This window comes from Struthio camelus, chromosome 3 (assembly GCF_040807025.1).
Source record: "Struthio camelus isolate bStrCam1 chromosome 3, bStrCam1.hap1, whole genome shotgun sequence".
NCBI classification, from domain to species: Eukaryota; Metazoa; Chordata; class Aves; order Struthioniformes; family Struthionidae; genus Struthio; species Struthio camelus.
Window position 1 is genome coordinate 129,903,104 of NC_090944.1, and position 19,735 is coordinate 129,922,838.

The 19,735-nt window shown below is 40.7% G+C and overlaps 1 protein-coding gene across 2 annotated transcripts in view; it reads right to left on the minus strand.

Annotated features, from left to right (window-relative positions):
- Positions 1 to 19,735, minus strand: part of PLCB1 (phospholipase C beta 1) — a 448,697-nt gene that overhangs the window by 118,543 nt on the left and 310,419 nt on the right. For both annotated transcript variants that reach the window (XM_068940306.1, XM_068940307.1), the window contains exons 10-12: positions 15,261 to 15,407; positions 6,369 to 6,526; positions 1,203 to 1,285 (exon numbers count right to left, since the gene is read on the minus strand). In XM_068940306.1, coding sequence (XP_068796407.1) covers positions 1,203 to 1,285; positions 6,369 to 6,526; positions 15,261 to 15,407 — 388 coding nt within the window. The remainder of the gene's footprint in view (positions 1 to 1,202; positions 1,286 to 6,368; positions 6,527 to 15,260; positions 15,408 to 19,735) is intronic.

Genomic DNA, 19,735 nt, shown 5'->3' on the forward strand with positions numbered 1-19,735 from the left:
GAAAGAAATGAAATACAACATCTGTGTGGTCTTTTACAGGGAGACGGAACTGATTAAACAGGGTTTAACAGCTAGGTAGCCAATTTAGTCATAACCATGTGGCCTCAAAGGGTGAGCAGAGCAAGCACATATTTGCCCACAAAAGGTAGCGTAAACTTATATCCTATAAGGTATAAAGGTAGCAGAGGTCAGCTCTCAGATTTAAAATTTTTCTATCTATCTGCATCATTTTTGATCAACATTGTTCTCAGAAACACTCTTACATAGCTTCTTCTACCAGTTCCTGCCCTTATGATGAGAACATTCTTCCTAAAACAATGGAAAACCAGTTAGTCCTCACCCTTTCTTCTCTTTGAGGAGAAGTGCCAATATCTTTCCTGATTTGCACTGTATCGTTCATAGGTGTCCCAAAGTTTATTTTCTATTATTTTAAATGAAAAAAAAAAATCTCATGCTAAATTGGACCCAGAAGTGCAGGAAACATTTTCACAGATGAATACAAAGGGGAAAAAGTAACTGAAGATGAGGGACATGTTATGGGTCAATGAGACCTCATTTTAAAAAATGTGTTCCCTATAGTCAAATCTAAATAAAAGACAGTGTCAAAATAATAATAATAAAAAAAATTAAATTAGCTCCCCAGGACAAATTTAAAAGTATTCTCACTCCTTTTCTTCTTTTTGCTTAAACAGGAAAATGTCCCTTTCTGCAACTAAGAAAAAAACAAGCAGCTTGAGCAAACTGGTATTTCTGGTCAGAAAGTGTACAGTTGCTGTCAAGGCCAGTCATGCCGCCCATTTAGCAATCCTAGCTAGTCTATGGTTCTGGGCTCTACTTCTGACACTAGAGTAACAGATTAAAATCCGCACACACAATATGTTCACAGCACAGCATGGGGTCGTAAGTGGGTGAAAGTGTTTCTTTTTCTCTGGCAAAGTACTGCTTCACTCAAGCAGTACCTACTTCAGCTGCAAAGTTAGCAGAATTTCACTCACAATTTTCCAGACACTCTCTTTCATACGACAGGTGCTCAAGAACATGCCCAAATTATTCTGGTTATCTTGGCTACTTAGGCTGATATAAATTTTGGGGATAAGAGCTGTTGATAATGTCAGGTAATAAAACTGCCACAAATTAATACATAATCCTGTGCTTATTTGTAAAAATCTAATACTAAACAGGGAAACATGGTAATTACTTACGAATCCACGTGATTTTCAAAGGAAAGGAGAATTGGAAAAGGTGATGTCTTAAATGCACACTCAGCAATAGCTTCTATTACTTCCTAAAGAATTAAAATGCATACAGTTACAAATCTACGTGACTAAAGGAATGGTATTTTAGTCTTTGTAAAGCAAACAGAAAAGAACCCAAAGGTATCTGTTATCATATCCAAACTGCCTGAAATCATACCCAGCTCTCCTATTCTCAATGTCCCAGAAAGCTCTGGATATGCTTTTGCAGCCACCAAATTTTTCAGTCTGAACTGTAATCAGACCTCCACAACGTTTGAATAGTCTCAAGTGTTATATTACTCCACTAACGACTTGTGCCCAACTAAATCAATAGCCTAAATGTAAAACTTGGTCTTTGCATGGAATTGTTCCATGCTTGAAGCTATGATTTTTGTGGATTATTTTGCATAACAATAAACATGCTCTGACACACTTTTATCTTCTAAACATCATCTGCACAAGCCTACATCTGTAAAATCCTTAGTTACTCTGACTCACAAGTTTTCCCTCCCCCCCCCCACTTTTTTTTTTTTGATGAGAGAAATAAAACCCTCTAAGGCAAAAAAAGAAAAAAAAAAGTGTTTCAGTTATAGGAGTTGACTGTGTAGCAATCATCAAACACAGGGCTCAGAAATTGAAGCTTTTGTAGTTGCTGCATTTCAGCTTTGATGGAAGATGGCAACTGTAAATCTGGCAGAGGAGTCATTTGATGACACTAATTGTAGTTGGGTGCACAATATATCCTAAAGCAATTCATCACTGTTAGAAGTTATTCTTGCTTCCCCATCGGAATACAAATCCCTTTCCAGCGGAACTTACTTGAGCGCTGAAGGCTTCGCATAGTCATAGCTGTCAACATGCGCAGTTTAAAAGACCCCACACCTCTATTCCTTCCCAAATCACACGGATGACTAGAAGTTGTAAGATTTATTTATTTTAAACAAGCCTTCTATTGGGAGTTCTTGTTTGTTTTCTGTTCTTTTAAAAGTTCAGCTCAGAAGCATAACAGAAATGCACTTCCTAAAATGAAAGCTGAGGTTCTGGCACATTCTTACGATTTCAGATAGCACAGGCTTGGGCTTGAAGAAAAGCACAAGCTATCTCAGAGTTGCTGATACAAGCTCGGATATAACAGAATTTACAGTCTTCACATAAGCAGGAAAAAAACACAGCTCAGGCACCAATTGTCAGAGCATCCCTTAGAAGATGAGAAAGCAGCTCTTTCAACGCACACTAATACGTGATGAATAACTCCGTTTAATAAACTGCAATGGCCAAATGTTTAATGCTTCACATATCACTAACCATTCACATACCATTCACGTGCTTCGACTAAGATCACTTCTAGCCTTTAGAGAAAGAAAGGCAAAAACAAAGAGCAGGGTGCTGGATGAAGACAGGCAGGAAGCTGCACTTTCTCATCAGTCGTTCAGGGGACAAGACATGGCGGGGGTGCCCTCTGGAGTGACGCCTGCCTCTCACTTTCTCTCTAGCTCCAGTAAATTGCTAAATGCTGGTCCTACCTTGGACTGGTCACTGTGGGTGGGATTTTTAAAAGCATCTAAGGCAATCTTGCCACTGCAAGGGAAAAATAGGGCTGACAGTGGGGTTACAAATACAAATTCCTCTCACCTAGATGCTTTCCACCCACAGCACGGGCATTAGCTTGGTCTCCACCCACCTACATCTCACCATGGTTACAGATCATGAGACAGTGCTTAAGAAGACATGAGACTGGACATGAGAGGTACTGCAGAGAGCAGTCTTCAGGTCTTTCTGGAATACTTAATTGTGACGGTCTCCTTGCGGGCTGGACCTGAGGACCCTCTACGCTTCATCTTCCCAAGTGAATATGAGACAGGTCAAAGGACCTGCAGGTACTCATACCTCTAGAGCCATCTCTAAGCGCAGGCTTGGGCATTAGCAACACAGCTGTTGTTGGGCAGGTCTCCTCTTCACAGAGAGTTTGGACTGACACTTTACTTCCAGTGTAGCCAGATGATTCGGGAACATGAAAACACAACTGGACTTCTGCCTCTCTGAGCCACTCTGAGTATCCTGGTCACCATAATTTATACAAACGTTGGGTCTGGCCATTTTTTCATAATTCTAAGATTTACTGGCTATTTTTCTCCCCTCAGAAATGTTAGGCTCCTCAGTCCTGCCATTTAGAGAGGTAAACTGGAAATCTGTGACAAGCTGTTGCTAAAGGACCAACAACTTATGTTCAGAGAAAGATACAACATATGTCACACTTTTAACACTGCTTTGATACTGTGATCAAATTCTACTCTTGGATTTATACAACAGAGCTGAACCAAGAGGGCAATGGTATTCAACAAAACAGCAAAACTATGCTACGTGCTTGAGTGTAGAAGCAGGAGTCTTGCTCTAGTTATCGACTAGCTCCATGAAGTTATTTTCAACTGCATTCTCAACTCGAGAAAAGGATAAAATTCAGTATATATGGGGAAAAATAGCCTGAAAAGAGTAAAGCCAGGCTGGTACAGGCAAAATCTGAGGATACGAAACTCAGGGGAGAGACAGGCAAGCTGGTGATTCAGTCTTGCAGTGTCTTCTAATGTGAATGCAAATCTTTACGGGCAGGAAAGAACAAAATGGTGAGTTCTGTATTTTACTTCAGTGGTGGAATGACTCACCTGAAACAGTTCTCCAAGGTATATATAAAGTACACACACACACAGAGACTCCTGGTTACGGCATGAAAAATATTGTTATTTCTCTGTAGGATCATATGCTTGCAGCACCTCAAGCTGCAGCTGACCAAAACCTCACAAGTTGCTGTATGTCATAAAGGAAGGTACACACAGCAACATAAGAATGGGGAGTATATATTACTTCTGTATCCACAGTTCAGAAAACCGATCTGAGGCAGTGAAATCTAACAGACTGAACAGAAGTACTGTGTGCCGTGGTCACGCTGAAAGCGTGAACTGATAAATGACTCACCATTCAAGAGCCAGTCATCACTCTGAACTGATTCACACACTTCCGACACATTATTTCACCACCATTTTGCTCCTCCTAAGTCAATCAGCACACTTGGAGAGTTGAAAAGAGAATAGGTAGTAAATGCATTGGTGTGTGTGTGGAATAAAAATATTTGCCCCTAAAGTGACAGATTCCTGAGCAGGTTTAAAATATCTTCCGATATTTCCCCTGCAAAAACAAGGGCTAGAGTTGAACACCTAAACAACCAATGATCATTCTCATTCCTGCTCATGCTCTTTTTAAGAACCAATTGGATTAATTTTGTTCTAAATTCCTGCACATGGCCAAAGGACTTTCAGGAACCAAACTCTATGCATATAAACATCAACTGGTTTCATCAGTTCCATGGGAAAGTTAATAACAGAACTGCAAGAAGGTTCTGTTTTACATTTTCCTGTGATTAAGTCAATCAGTGGAGAGTTAGAGAGAATAAATTGAAAAAAAAGGAAGGAGTGCTCTGGTGCAAGTCAAATTTGGTGTTTTGTCTGTGTGGTAGTATTGCTATTTTTTCTAAGGGAAGTTACTATCTAGACAAAAAAACCAACTCATGCTTCAAGTGTGGGAGACACTTCAAATCTGTAGCTAGTAGAAAAGTCATACCTATCACCTGTAATACAACAGAAATCAGAAATTTTTCCACGTCTTCTTGCACACAGGTAAGTCTAGAAATACATTTCCATGAAGAGTTAGCATCTCAAATAAGCAGGAATTATTTCTTTAGACTTCTAAAATGATAACCTGATGTATCACAAAAAGCTGTGCTGACTACCAATCTTGACAGTGCAAGGAAAACACCTCCATCCTGCTGGGTATAGTATCTACTTTTTATCATAGAAAAAAAAAAAAAGATGAAATTCAAAAACACAGGCAATATGTTTGTGGTTTGAACGGCACTAATATCCACTCCCATTCTCCAAAGCTATTCATTTCTCTTTTTCATCATCCAGTGCTTGAGATTTGACCCCAAGCATCAGGGATACGGTTGCACACACTACTATTAATTTTTTAATTAGTGAATATAACGATGAATGTCTAGATCCCACAGATGGGACCTCCTCAAATGAGGATAAGTAGTTTACTCTCTGTTTACTAGAATTTAAAGGTTTGCATATTGTAAAGATCTACGCTATAGCTTCTATTTCCTACCTTTCTTCAGCAGTTTTGTCTCCTACTGTCCTCAATAACCTGCTTGTTCCCTGGCTGTCAGATATCCAAATGTTTAGGGAGACAATGAGGTTCACATCTCAAGTATCATTTGAAAAGTGTGGCACGAAGCTTCTCTCCCGAGTTGTGGTCGGTCTCAGGCCCTCTTTTCCCACGTGAGACAAGCAGCAGCATCTCTCCCTGTCAGCTAGCTCCTGCCCGTGTTACTAACAACCAGCTCTGAAGGAGGGAAGGAATGAGTAGGGCTAGAAGCCACTTGAAGAGAAAGGGGTAACCTGCCAGGGAGCTGAGAAGGCTTATCAGGAAGAGAAGAGAGAAAGAGAATATTCTGTTCAAATCCTTGCCCAGGCCTTACCCTGTGGCCTGCATCTCAGCTCTCCACACTGCTGCATGCAGGATTCCCTTCCTGCGCTGAGAAATGTGGCTACACTACATACTAGTCCTTCCTCCCAGTCTTCCTGGCTCCGTACGTACCCTTAGATCCACTTCACACTTGCCTTTCTGGTTGTGCAAAACCAGCCGTAGCAGCAATACTTGGTCTTTCAGCTCTGACTGCACCGGCCTGTTTTCTCCCTCTCCATGAGATAGTCTGCATACACGTGCACAGGAGCTTGGATCAGGAAGGGCACTGGAAATGACACTGAGCCCAGTCTGCTGATACGATAGGCAAACATGCCATATAATCCCTTTTTCCGGGATTTCCATGGTCACCAATAATCTCCTCCTGTGCAAGGCTGGAACACTGCAGCTCCCTTTCTCTTCCAATAATCCCGCGTGTGTTCCAAAATCTCCTCTGAAAACGTCCTTTTACCCCCCACATTACTCTTCCTATCTACTTTTGTATTAATATTCTCTGAGCGTTCTTCTTCAAGCTTAGCAATGTACTTGTGATGCACCTGATGCCAAAGAAACTGCCCCAGCTGGAGCTAACTACCCCCACGTGCTGCACTGTTGTACCTTGAAGGATATTTCAGTTGTCATGGTGAATCCGTGTGTAATGACAGGCTCCTCTTCCGCTGTCCGTCCTTTCCAGCAATCGAGCTCCACACAGCGGCAGCCTGACAGAAGCACTTGCCGATACATCTCTACCGATGAGTTACCAGCCAGCTGTCCAGCTGTGACAACATAACAAGCACATGAAAAAAGGGAAGTCATTTTGGGCCTCGGGAATAAATACGAATAATCTAATAATAATTACAGCTAACAGCATCTTGTACCCTCAGCTGACAGGGAAAACACTCAAAGGCATACGGAAAGCACAAGAACTTAATGGAAATGACTTAGGCTGAGTCAATGTGTCATGGTTTGGATTCTGCCCTCAGTTAAACTACTGTGAGTGAGAAGAAATAACGGAATAGAAGCCAGTACTGTTGTCTTGATACAAAAGTTTTGTTAAACAGCATCAATTACATAAAATAAAATGGATGTCTCCGCTCTTAAAGACTTTGCTATCCTTTGACAAGCAATACGAAACCCAGAGGCAACTCAACACGGCAAAATCATGTTTTCTCCTAACATGCGGTATAGTTTAACTCCAGATAAAACAAACTTCCCACACAGTCACTAACAGTACCACTAGAAGGTCCCAAATCAATATTTAACACAGCAATCACCACACTGAATCGGTCAGTTAAATTTCTTGATGTGATACTGCATTATGTAGGGAGAAATTTAAGTAGACTGCCAGTTTCCAAGAATGACATAATATAAATCTAAAAGTATCAGGGAAAACTCAGCTCTTCCTATACTCGCAGACTATTTAAAAAACTAAATAAATCCAGTTGTTGTATTCAGGAAAGGTTATCCAGCCAGGGAGTCTTCATCTGCTAGAACAGGTTTGGTTCCAGTGATATTGATACATATGTCTTGCAACACAGAGGTAAAGAAAATAAAAGAACGGCTTAGTGAGTGTTTTGGATATGAAGAAAACAAGATGCAATTTCCTGTTTTACAGCAGACTTCCTGAGAGGGCATTTCTGGATTTGCTCACTGGAATTCACTTGTTTTTTTCACGGGATAGGGAGTTCATTTATGCTAAAGATTCTTTGCTGATGGGGGTCATATAAATACTCGAGCTACAGTGACATATAACATAACGCAGGCTACTCTAATTCTCATTTACTATCTCTTCAGTACAGTGTTCAAATTTTGTGGGGGGAAGGACATGTTTTGGTTTGCCTCACTAAATATCATTGTTTGCCTTCTCTATGTTTTTACTATCCCCTAAAAATTGTAACCCACGGGAAATATATGTTAATAATAGAAGAAGTTGGACAGTGGTGGATGATTCAAAAATCCAGAGAGCTGGCGAAGTGACAATGTGTCTCTTTCTTACTTCAGTTCTCTTCTGTGTTTCTCCTATCGATTATGGCAGGTTATCTTTACTCACACAAACGCTTTTCGTGGTGCAGTTGTAATGCCTGGGTAAGCAGTTGCTCTTTTTCTTGCAGGATACAAACAAGCATGAGCATGTATCAAGGTACAACAGCACATGTTTCTGTGTACTCATCCTAAGTGCCTGGTTTTGAAAACTTAGCTCTGATTATAGGGATCCTCTGAACTGTGCTACCTGAAAAACTGCATTCATTGAGAAAATTGTGTGCTTTCATCTGCACTTTTGTTTCCCTCAAAGCATATTGAATTTTGATTAACAAAATATTTTATGATTAACAAACTCTACCGTATTTCCTCAGAGACTACTGTCCGTTATTATTGCTAAGCATTTTGGACTATGAGATCTTTGACCTTCAAAGTCCTTAAGTAGATTATGACATGCATCACTTGACATGCACATGATACTTCTCCACACTGCCTTATTAATAAGACTCAGTCCTTTTGGAAGGATTCCTGCTAAGGATGAGAGGATATCCAACCTCTGTTACATTCAATCTTCAAAAAAACTCTCAGTCAGAGTGCAAAACAGTAGGAAATGTTTCAGTAGTCTCAATAGCTTATGGAACGTTAGAGAAGTTCCCTCAAATGTTTTTTACACATATTTATAAAATTCTGCTGTGTGAATCTCGATTTGCATCTATTCCAAGCCATCCCTTTAATTGATGCATTCTAAAATGTGCTATTACAGACACTAAAGGGAATACTTGCAGTATGATATTTTAATATCTTGTGTACAGACATTTTTAATGCTGGAAACTGAAAGCGTTTTGTGTTCCTTTCTATAATATATACAGCATCTACAGGGACACCATAGTATTTTTATTACCTCATGCTGCATTGGATAAGGAGAAACAGATTCTGATAAAAATTAGCTTTTCTAAAACATACTGGGCCAAACCATACCTGACATAAACCAGAATACTAAACTCAATGGGCTTGTGCTAATTTGTATAAACTGAAGAGCTAACCCATGGTTTCCCCATATATACCAGACCCACACTTTTACAGCTTTAAGCTACTTGTTTCTCAGCAAGTGCATCCTCACTGGGTTCATTCATTGCCGATTTTCCAAGTGATTTTCTACTGTGCTCCTGTATATGTTCTGACTCCCAAAAAAGACTGACTTGAGAGAAGCAAAATCTGGATTTCAAATATGCTAAAGTTCCCACTATTCTGATTCATGAATGGGAATCAGCACTTTAAAAAGATGCACATTATTTATGACATATGGATTGAAAATACGATTATGATTTTAAGACATGTATCCTCCCAAAACTGGAGGCTATCTGGATCCAGCAGGTGTTTGGAGTCACTTGACTCTTTTCTGCTCTAAAACTGGAAACTCCCACTCGCCCTCCCACAGCACCACCTTCTCATGGCATGAAGAAGCGCCTGCATACTCTCTTTCCCATCCAGTCCTAAACCTCATCTCTTAAGCAAAGTCCTGGAAAAGCAGTCAGCGCTCTGGATCATACACTATAAAGTGCAGCACGCAGACTCAGACCCCTGTACTACCGGGTGTCACGCTCTTGACTCTAGCAGTGAGAGAAGGTGCTAGCAGCTGAGTTTCTTTAACACATAGCATTCATTTGAATTTATTCTCCTTGCAAGCTATTTTGCCATGCACAGGACAAGTGAATTAGACCCCTCACTGTGACATATTCTGCTACCGTTTGTAAGTAAGTCAAAATAAGGCTCTTACCCTGTGCCTGTTAATTTTAATGCTTTACATCAGATCAAAGCAGGATGTGTGGTCAGGCTTGCTCCAGCCAGCAGCAGCAACACAATTGCTGTCAGTATTCATGCAGGCCCACCCAAGCACAAGATGCAACACTCGGGTATGCCAGAAGCGCCGGGGCTGGCCTGCCTCTAACTTCAGATTTGCACTCAGCCCACTGGCAGCGCCAGCACCGAAGCCAGGCCACGTGACGGGAACTATGCCAGACGAAGCGGCACAGGATAGCGGGTAGCCCTGGTCCCAGCTGTGGGACCCGCTCGGGCTGCTGAGACCAGCACTGCTGGCCCTCCCTTGCGACCCAGCTGCACACCCCACCGAGGCTCTCAAACTGCAGTGAAGTAGCATGACCCATAGCGACCTATTTATGGAGCCTTTCCCCTGCTGCCAGCTCTCCATATCTTACAGATCTCAGCCATGTGAAGATCTTTATATTCTGCTATTAGATCCAGATAGGTTACCCAGCCTTCAACAGAGTTTTATCCTCCTTCAAGAAGAGGTTTTAGAAAATAACATTTCTGTTATTTTAGTATGCTTCAATTGCTGGCCTTAAAACACTAAAATGGGTAATGAGAACAGACGAGTATCTTGAAAACTCACTACTAAGCGATAGTGAATATTACTTAAAGGGTATCAAATGCTTTCACGAGCTTGACTTTCCCTTTCAAGAATCTAGCAACCCAGATTGACCAAACATTAATTTTTTGTACTCTTTTTGTTTACCTCGGTTGCTCGTGGAGATGAGCTTTCTCTAGAAATTTTCGTGCCAACTGCTGATCTGAATTAGAGTAGTTAATTAAGCTTTGAGGACACAGTCTATATAATTGTTTCTCTCCCTTTCAAGAGGTTTCCACTCACTTGCAAAAGTGGAAACTCACTCTGAGTATGTCTTCAGAAAGAGAGAATTGGTGTAGGTGAAGCTGGTAATGAGGGAGCAGGTACCGCTTAATAACATAAGAAGATAAACTGAGATTTAATAGCACTAATATGGACACTCAGTCATCAAAATTGGAGCACAGATTTAAGAATTTGATAGAGACCAAAGGAGTGTCTACGCAGAGGTCCGCCTAACTTCATAGCTGTCTTCCCACAAAAATTCAGCTTTGCCTAAGAGAAAGATGTAAGAGAGCGTGGAGAAGACAGGAATGACCATCTTATCAAAGCCAGTGATCATCTGCAGTTTACTGCAGACAGCTGGGTATATCACTGTATGGATCGTCCTTGTAATCTTAATCCTAGCTATTCTGACTCCAGATGGTGATACATCAAAGTTAAAAACATCAGTCTGTTCACTCTAGGTACAAAAATAATCTTCATTACTCTAATATCTAAGCGGTCAAATTTTAAACAGTTTTTTTCCACCACATCTTGGAGCTGGGGAGCTGGGAAATGGGTCAGCAGCGTCCACTACCTCCCTTCTCTTCTCCCCATGTCGGCTCTTCCCACAGCCCACCCTTCCTTTTGCTTCCTGAGGGACTTAGGGGCTTTGGGAGAGGCAATACCCTCCTCAAAGCTGCAGGAGAATTGTTTTTCAGAGCAGGGGACAGAGCCAGGGTCTCCAAAATTTCCACCTAAGATCTCCCACACAGATCATCTCTCCACATTATGAAGCACAACGGCTTTTCCTCCACTGATTTATTTTTTAATAGAGAGTCAATTCAACAAGGTAACTGTGGAACTGTAGCTGCTTCCACAGTTGCACTAAATAGACCACCAGGAGCAGACAGAGTCTCTGTAGCTGTGAGGTGAAATTATCATGTTCAAACAAACTTAATCGCTGAAAATTCAGCCCTTTTCCCCATTGTCACATGGGCTTTTACGATATTCTGAAGGGGAATCGTGAAAAACAGTAAGAGCTATAAAGTAAAAAAATACCCCCCAAAACTGCTGACTGATGGAAGGGCACAACAACCACTACTCCTTCTTCTAATCTTCTACTCCTCCTTCTAACCCTCATGCTTCATCCCAAGACACACCGTGGCCTCAGCACAGTTCCCGAATGCCCGTAGGAACCTCAGGTATCTGCCTCAGCTTGTGCAAAAGGATTAGCTCAAGCTCCTGGTGCGGGGACAGCGATGGCTCCTCCCCAGCTTGGCTTCTACCTGCTGGGTGAGCTCCTGGACCGCCCTGGGAGCGCCCTGGGAGCGCCCAGGGACTGTCCAGCTCACCGGGGAGGCAGACAAAGGCTGTGGTAGCCTGGAGGTAGCCTGGAGGAGGCGCCTCAGCTTGACTTGAGGGGCATAAAGCAGCAGGCAGTCAAAACCTGCGCTTAGTGGTGTTACATAAATTCGTACATGGAGCAGGCACTGCCCAGCCTTTCTTCCCTTCCATATAGCACTGTGATCTCTAAAATTGTGGAGATACTGTTTGGGAGGCTCTGAGGACGAAGAAGGCTTCAAGGAAGTGCTGAAAGCAGATAATAAGCAAAAATAGCTATGACTGAGGAATAACTGAGATGAGAAAAGCTGGAGGATGGTACAGGAGAGGCTACAGCAGCAATGAAGGAGCAGAGACCATGCCTTTCATGACATTTTTTTCTAGGAAGAACTGAAAGTTCTGGACTGCAAGCAGGAAAACAGATACTGAGTGTGTGATAGTCCCATGTTGGCTAGGCACGCTAAGCCCTTAACTGAAAACTCTGCAACCTACTGCTGCATTTTGATTCAAAGACAAAGTATGTGTGAAAGGCTTATGATTTGCATATTGAGCATTTCACACGCTCTTCTCTGAACAAAGGAAAAAATAATATGCAACAGTAATGATGCATAATCATAACTCATCTTTGACTTCGAGCGCTGCTGAGAGAAATGCTGCAAAGTCACTCCCAACTGTGACAACAGCAATAATCTGAGGCAGTATCGGTGAGGAACCGGAAAAAACCAGGGCTGCACATTAAGGGTTCGAAGGATCAAATACATAAATAAATATGACAGCAGTGAGAAAAAAAACAGGAGAGAGGAAAAAAAAGTTTCTAGAAAGACGCCAGCCTAGGATCTTCCTTCTTGATGGATTTTTACCTTTGTTCTTAAAAATTGCATTTCCCTTTGAAAAAGAAAGCAGTAACACTTCTAAATAAATAATCAGGACTTGATGTACTGCCAAGGGTTTCCACTAAAGGCTAGGAAAATGATCAGGGTAATTAAAAATAAATTCAGAGTGTGCACATGTTTCTTTTTAGGTTATAATGTTTCTTTGTGGATGCTTTTTCTGGGTTAAAAAACTAACAAAGGGACAGATAATTGGTAGGAAAACAAGCACAGTAATAATGAAGTATTGCTACTGAGTGGTTTTCTTATTGTCCTAATAATTATTACATGACTAGTTGCTATTTCATAACTCAAATGACGGAGAGGTGTTACTGAAGCTTCCCTTCCAAAGCCATGAGCACTTCAGCAGGCTCCTGGAAATCTTCTTCGGTAATAAAAATAGCTTAACGCCATTTATTTTACAGGTTTCAGCCGAACTAAGTCCTTGTGGCAAGAAGGCAAATGGCAATGTGACTGCTGTATCTGGTCTAGCCTGAAAGCAAAATCTAAGGCAGTCAGTTTTTGTAATACACAGATAAAAATCAAATCATTAATCTCATTGCCAGCCAGCTGTCGCACATTTGCTGAGCATAATGAACCCACTCAAAGGGAAGGGCATGTGTTTTGTGCCTCTAAATGTTAAAATACACACTCTTAAATGGAATTTGAAAGGGATTCAAACGTAATTTGTCCTCTCCTCCAGTTCACTCTGATTTACTCCCCCCAATTTACTCAGCCAGGAAATTTTATGTTAAAATAACATTGAGGCTCGTACTCCTAAACGTAGTTTCTGAAATTATTCAGAAATGCAGGCCAAGAAATCTGTAGATGCAATCCGAGATGACTTGGAGACTTTCACATGCAAGGCAAAGCAAATCTGAAACATTTTCAAAGTAAACTTTCTTTCTGCTAAAATAATTAGGCATGTTAGGTCATTTGCAGTGCAGAGGTGCTTAAAAAACTTAGAATGGGTTGAACTAACGATGAATTTGCGTCCTTAATTCACTATTCTTTGGCTTCTATGCTTTTAGGTCTTTAAAACAGGGCTCTGTCCTGATCAGGCCTGATAAAAATCTGTGGTGTGGTACTTGCTATAAATTCAGGGAAAGGCTCTATTTTACCTCTTTAAACCAACTTCTGGACAGACCATGCTGTCTGTCCTCCTCGTGGGCCTACGCTTCCTACATTTGTACAACGGCTTTGCTGTTGCACCAAATTCCTCCAGGAATTCTGCCTAACGCTGCCGTGTTCTGCTAAAGCGGGCGCTAATCCTCACTGACGGAACAAAGTCCACACTGGAGGTAAGAGGCCTGCGAAACATCATAACTAAAAATTGCTTTTGCTTTGGAAACGTCTGCACTCTTCCAAAGAGCATAAATTTCTGCATATTGGAATCATAACTTGAAAGCGGCCATACTGATTTTCATTTCTTTTAATTCAAAGAAACAAAGTAGCTGTCAAGCTGAATACTGTTATGTGTTTTAGCACAAAATACATTTCACAGCCAAGATATAAACTTCTGAAAAAAGGATGTCTAATGGAAACAATGACAGTTCATTCACTTAATGAAAGTGCCAGAAGGTGCTGTAGAAAGTGCTATCACAAACACAAAACAGACTCAACTAACTACCCCATGGTCTGTTTAAACAGGGCATCACCACTGCACGGTTATGTTTAGATTACTGCATACTGGCATTTTGCAGCCAGACTGTCTCAGTCAGTCAAGGCAAGTCTGTTAATTCAATAACAGTAAAAGACTACAGTTACACAAGAACCACATTTCCAGCACATATCACGGTATCACCTTTCTTATGTGAGACAAAACAAAGAAACATGAAATCAAACGGAAGAAGAAAACTGCTTGCCAGAATTCTTACATAAACTAAACAAACCTAAAATTGTGGATTTACAAGTGCTTTCTCACATTAAATACATCTTAAGACTATAAAAGGAGTGCCGAAAGCTGGATTCCTCAGCTGTGCCTTACTGTTTCAGGAGTCTTAAAGCTTTGTTGACTTTGGTGCACAAATCACACAGTTCAGACTCGTTAACTCACTCTCACTGATATTAGCAGAGGCTTCTGGGTGCTCAGACTTTTAAAAAGTATGATAGGACCTAAGCATTACAACTCAGACAGTAGATACAGTTGGAAACCAGATTTCCACTCCTCGCAGATATGAATGGACTGTCAGAAAGCTATGTGCCACGTTGGGAACTCACTCTAATCTCTGAATCAAAGCAAATTTCATTGAACCCTGCACCTCAAAAAAATGTCAAATTTGGTATTTAGGAGCAAATGTGTTAGCTGCAGAGACATTTCTCATATTCTAGTTTCCGTATTTGTCTGTCTATGCTTGGTTGCCATTAAAAAAATACATCATACCCTTTCCTCTCCAAATAAGGACCTGTTCTGAAATTCTATCCAAGCTGTGGGAAACTTTCCAAGGACTTCAAAGGGCTTCAGGTCAGACCTTACCTGAAAAACATAACTGCTGCTAACCTGTTAATAAAAGTATGTTTGAAGTATGTGTGGAGCAGTTTAAACAACAATCGGAAGAAGAATTGCCCTTGCTTCCCTGGAGACTAAGCTCTGGCCTCGTTCGCCGTCGATCATTTTGGTTTATTTTTTGGTATCCCCACAAATACGCAATGAATTTCTGTAAAGTAAAAAATTAGATTTCTCTAACACTGTACCTGTGAGGTAGGTGTTGTGTGAGGAATTGATGAAATAGTGTGACAGTGGTTGAGACATATCTTCATTTAAATCCAGTTTCTCGGGTGGAACAACGCCGTTCTCTTCTCCACTCAGATATCGCATAAATCCATCCACTGATATCTGTCCTGAGAGAAACACAGATGCCGGCAAAGTGCCAATTAATTTCAAGCACAGATTCTGAGACATACAGATTTTTATAGTCAACACACACTTGGACAACGGTATGTATGAAAGACCATATCATCATCAGACCGGCCTTCATCTAGTTATTAATGTAGTCTTTTTATTACAATTACCTCAATTTCAGTCATGAAAGTTGCAGACAGTCCATATCCCTTTAACAGAAATCCTTCCATAATTAGTATCTACGATAATCAAAGGCATAGGAGAATCAAGAGATACAGAGGGCTAAAAGAATAGACAAAATAAATTATGAAGTACCAGGGAAGGGGATCTTCTGGGGATAGGAGAAGGTATCCCTGCTGGAGGAAACCAAGAAACCAGTAAACAGAGCGCCACGCAAGGAAACAGGCAATTTTGTTCTCCTTTGAATACGGTCAGTGTGCGTATGTGAATGGCACTAAACTGCAAAGCAAGTGGGAACTAAGCTTTCTTTTGTAATTCTTTTACTTGTGTTCCAGTTGTGTTCTCACTGGAGTGCCAGCAGAAATGAACATTTTATATGTTGCAGGCAAATTAAAAAGTCAAGTTCTATCCTCAGCCCAAACATAACCACTGATCTCAGTGGAGCTGTGCTTTCTACATCAGGACAAATTTCTCCTATCAACCCTTCTGCCTGAATGTTGATTGTAGGGTAAATGTTACTTGTACATTTGGACTTAAAAAAAATCCAGTTGTCTACATTTGATGATTAATGCTGCACTGAACCAACCTGAGACATTTTTCTTTGCCTCGTATTTTTGCTATTTTGTCTTGCTTTCATCTGTTGATTTGCTCAATTGCTTAGTTGGAGTTAATTCAGTTACTTCCTACAGTAAAACAAGACTTCCGTGTCTCTGAAGAACCACGAAGTAGCTACATGATTGGTGTCTCTCACCAATGAGAATTTCTTACCTCTTGCCCCGACCCCGAAATATTCTGTGTAGTATCTCTATCCAAAAATGCTAGTCAACTTGCTATGGATTGAAAAATGGAAGACTTCAGTTCTACTCCTAACTCTGTTACTCCCTCCTTTAGGATCAACTCCTTTTTCTTTCAAGACATGTAATCTTATACACTTTTTTTTTTCACATTTAGAAGAGAAAGGGTCAACCTTCTACCACGTTTTAAAGCTCCTTGCACACAGATGATGCAAATGAGGCACATGAAGTATTTACTTAAAACCTGTACTTGGACCTTGGCATTTGGCTCTTGATCAGAGAGGAAAACCTGCGAGAGTTTTACGTTCTGATGCCTCATATTGAAAAGAGCCCACGATGGTAGCACTAAAAGAACCTCTTTGTACGATCAAAAATGTAGTGATAATACAGAGCAATGTAATTATCATTCCTTCTTATGACAACAATTGTAAGATGGTTGGAAGGAAAAACATCAAGTCCATCTACTATTTTAAGACTGTAGTCTGAGCGCAATCTTGTCGGGGCTCCACAGCTGCTTTGTTACCGAGTAATTAATCATCCCGACAGAGGCCTATATTTTTTCTAGTGAAAGAAAAAGTACAGGGGACAGAGAAAATCAGGAAGAAAACACTACTGAGGTTTCTCATGACACCAAGATTAAAGAACAACCAATCTGCTGAGTGAATCTACCAGATACACATTATAAGTGTAAACAGTATCAGGCGCTATCATGGAGTTGGCTTGAGCTAAACTCATTTACAGAAACACCCTGCACTGACTTCACTGGGATTTAGATGTGATCTGCAGCGTACACTAACACCACACCAGTACTGAAAAATGGGTATGATCTGAATGGGATAACTGCAACGCGGGGAACTAGCCAAACCATGCCGTCACAGCGATTTGCCTCTTTTACTGTTTGAGATAGCTCATTATAGTCACTTTGGGTATCTCTGTGTTGTTCTGAAAGCGCTCTTTCAGGCAGGGTAGGAGGCTTAAAGTTGTTCTGCCGTTCCTCCTCCAGGCTACAGTGAAACAAAGTGGCCGTCACACCTCCTTTAACAATGCGTCAAAAAAAAAACGTGGAACCCAAATCATACGGTGTTCAGAAAGAAAGGCTTCTGTTTTGCTGTACAGATACTCATGTAGAGTCATGCAGACACAGTATCCAAGCATGTCAGTGTGAGCTATGCTTTTAATCCCCAGAGCATACTTGAAACGTACAGACTTTGCAGTCCCTGTTTTACAGATGGAGACCTGAAGCTACAGATAAATTGATGGGACAACATTCAACGGAAAATCTGTGGGTTCAGCTGGCAATTGAAATGCACAATCTTCTGAACCCTGGCTGGGTTTCTTATTCATTTGAACACCTTCAGAATAAAAGGAAGCAATGCTGAAGCCTGCATTTCCTTCCTTCTCTCTGTTTTTGTGGTCCATTCTGCTTCCTCGCTCCCTTCTGCATTGCAGAAAGTTGAAAGAATACAAGGTCTGCAGAGTGGTCCTTTTGCATATTACCACTGCTATTAACATAAATCATAGCAAGTATTATTCACACTTATAATTACATAGTTTCTGAGTTACACAGTTATCTGAGCTTATGGCTGTAGAATGCTATTTTCCCCATCATAATTAAGCAGTCAGCATTTCAGAAACTGAAGCAATTTGCAAGTTCAATTTCAGCCGATACCACACTGGTGAGAGTTTGGCTGTGGAACAGAGATGGCTGTTGTCAAAGATACTTTGCATCTGGGATATTAAGGAGAAGATTTGTTTGTGACTAATGACAATGGTATTCTAAGGCCAGCCGCAGAGAGGGGCGATCCTCAGCGGATAGTTATCCAAAATGAAATAGCCTCAATTTATTGGTAAGATGTGCTCTCTATTTTCTTAAGCATATTACAAATTTACCTCAGATAATTCCAAGAAAAAATAATTTGTGATCTGCTCTTTCAATAACAGCTGTCATCTTTTATCTTCAGATACATATTAGGAAGATTTAATGATACGATTAGATATAAAATGTTAGCAGGAAAAGAAACATACCAGACAAACACATAGGGACAAAGCAGATTCACACGGAAATGCTCTCGGGTAAGAAGAACCCAGCACAAGGACTAGAACGGGACAGACGGCTCAATCATATAGAATTAGGCAGGTCATAATTCCCATTTGGTTTCTGTTGTAGCACAAAATGGCTACTACCATGGAGCCAAACTGGCTTGTCTTCTTTATTCACTCACCTTTGCCTTATTTAAATTTGATCTGATGTCACTTACTAGGACAAAGGCAGATCCAAAGCTCACCTGGGTTTGCTGAAATGCTGCCATTAATTTCAATCCTGTTTGGGGCAATATCTTAATAAATAATCCCAAGGGTAATGCAAAAGGGAGACGACAATGCAGATCACTCTCTTTTAGCTGTGTTGGTAGTGTCAGAGCAGTAAGAGCAAACTCTAAGACATGACTATACCAGAATATGTGTTAACAGCTACAGAACTCAGCTGAGGTCCTTTCCTCTACTGGGTTTGGAACTTACTGGTACAAGGGATTTGTATTTTTCTTCAAATACTTCCTCTTGAATTTATCTGGTTAATTAGAATTTCCCTTTGGGGTCACTTAGTGGTGCTTCATTTAAAAAAATGCAGACCGTACAAACTTAAAAATGCCTTGCTTTTATTGTAGTGTCTGGCCTACTTAAATGCCCAACACTTAATTCCTTCCCATCGTGCCACTGGAACGCCTTCTGCTAAATATATAACCTTCTAAAGAAAAAAAAGTACACACAAAGGTCCAATTATTCGTTCTGAAGGTAACCTTGGTGCCATTCATATCAAAATGATTTTTTTTTTTCATCATCTCAAGGTTTACTCTAGACATTAAAAAGAAGATTAAGGATATTCTAATTCTAACCAGCCTTTTGGTTTTCAACTAAATTCAAATCCACTTCTGCTCAAAAGACAACTACTATCTCAGCACCTCTCTTCAAGAACCGACCCCATAATGTGCCATAGCTGCATTACTTGCAAAGTTTGTCATTAGCTGTCTAATTCCCACATAAAAGGAAAGATGCTCCTGCTGCTTTATTTTATGATTAACATATGGATATTTCTCTTCTTGGAACTTACTATATTGAAGAAATAGAATTGAAGAGGAAGCCCATACAGAGGACATCAAAAATGTCCCAGAGTTCAGTGCTTCACCTGCAGTAAGCTGTGAGGCTGCCTGTTCAGCAAGCGATTCCACAGGACATCTTGAATGAGTGCTCCAAAAGACCTGCTTGGTGGTGACATTCATGCAGACATCAAAGAACCATCACCAGTACCTCAGCCAAGTAAAGTCGACCAAATTTGTTATATTTTTCAGGAACATTTG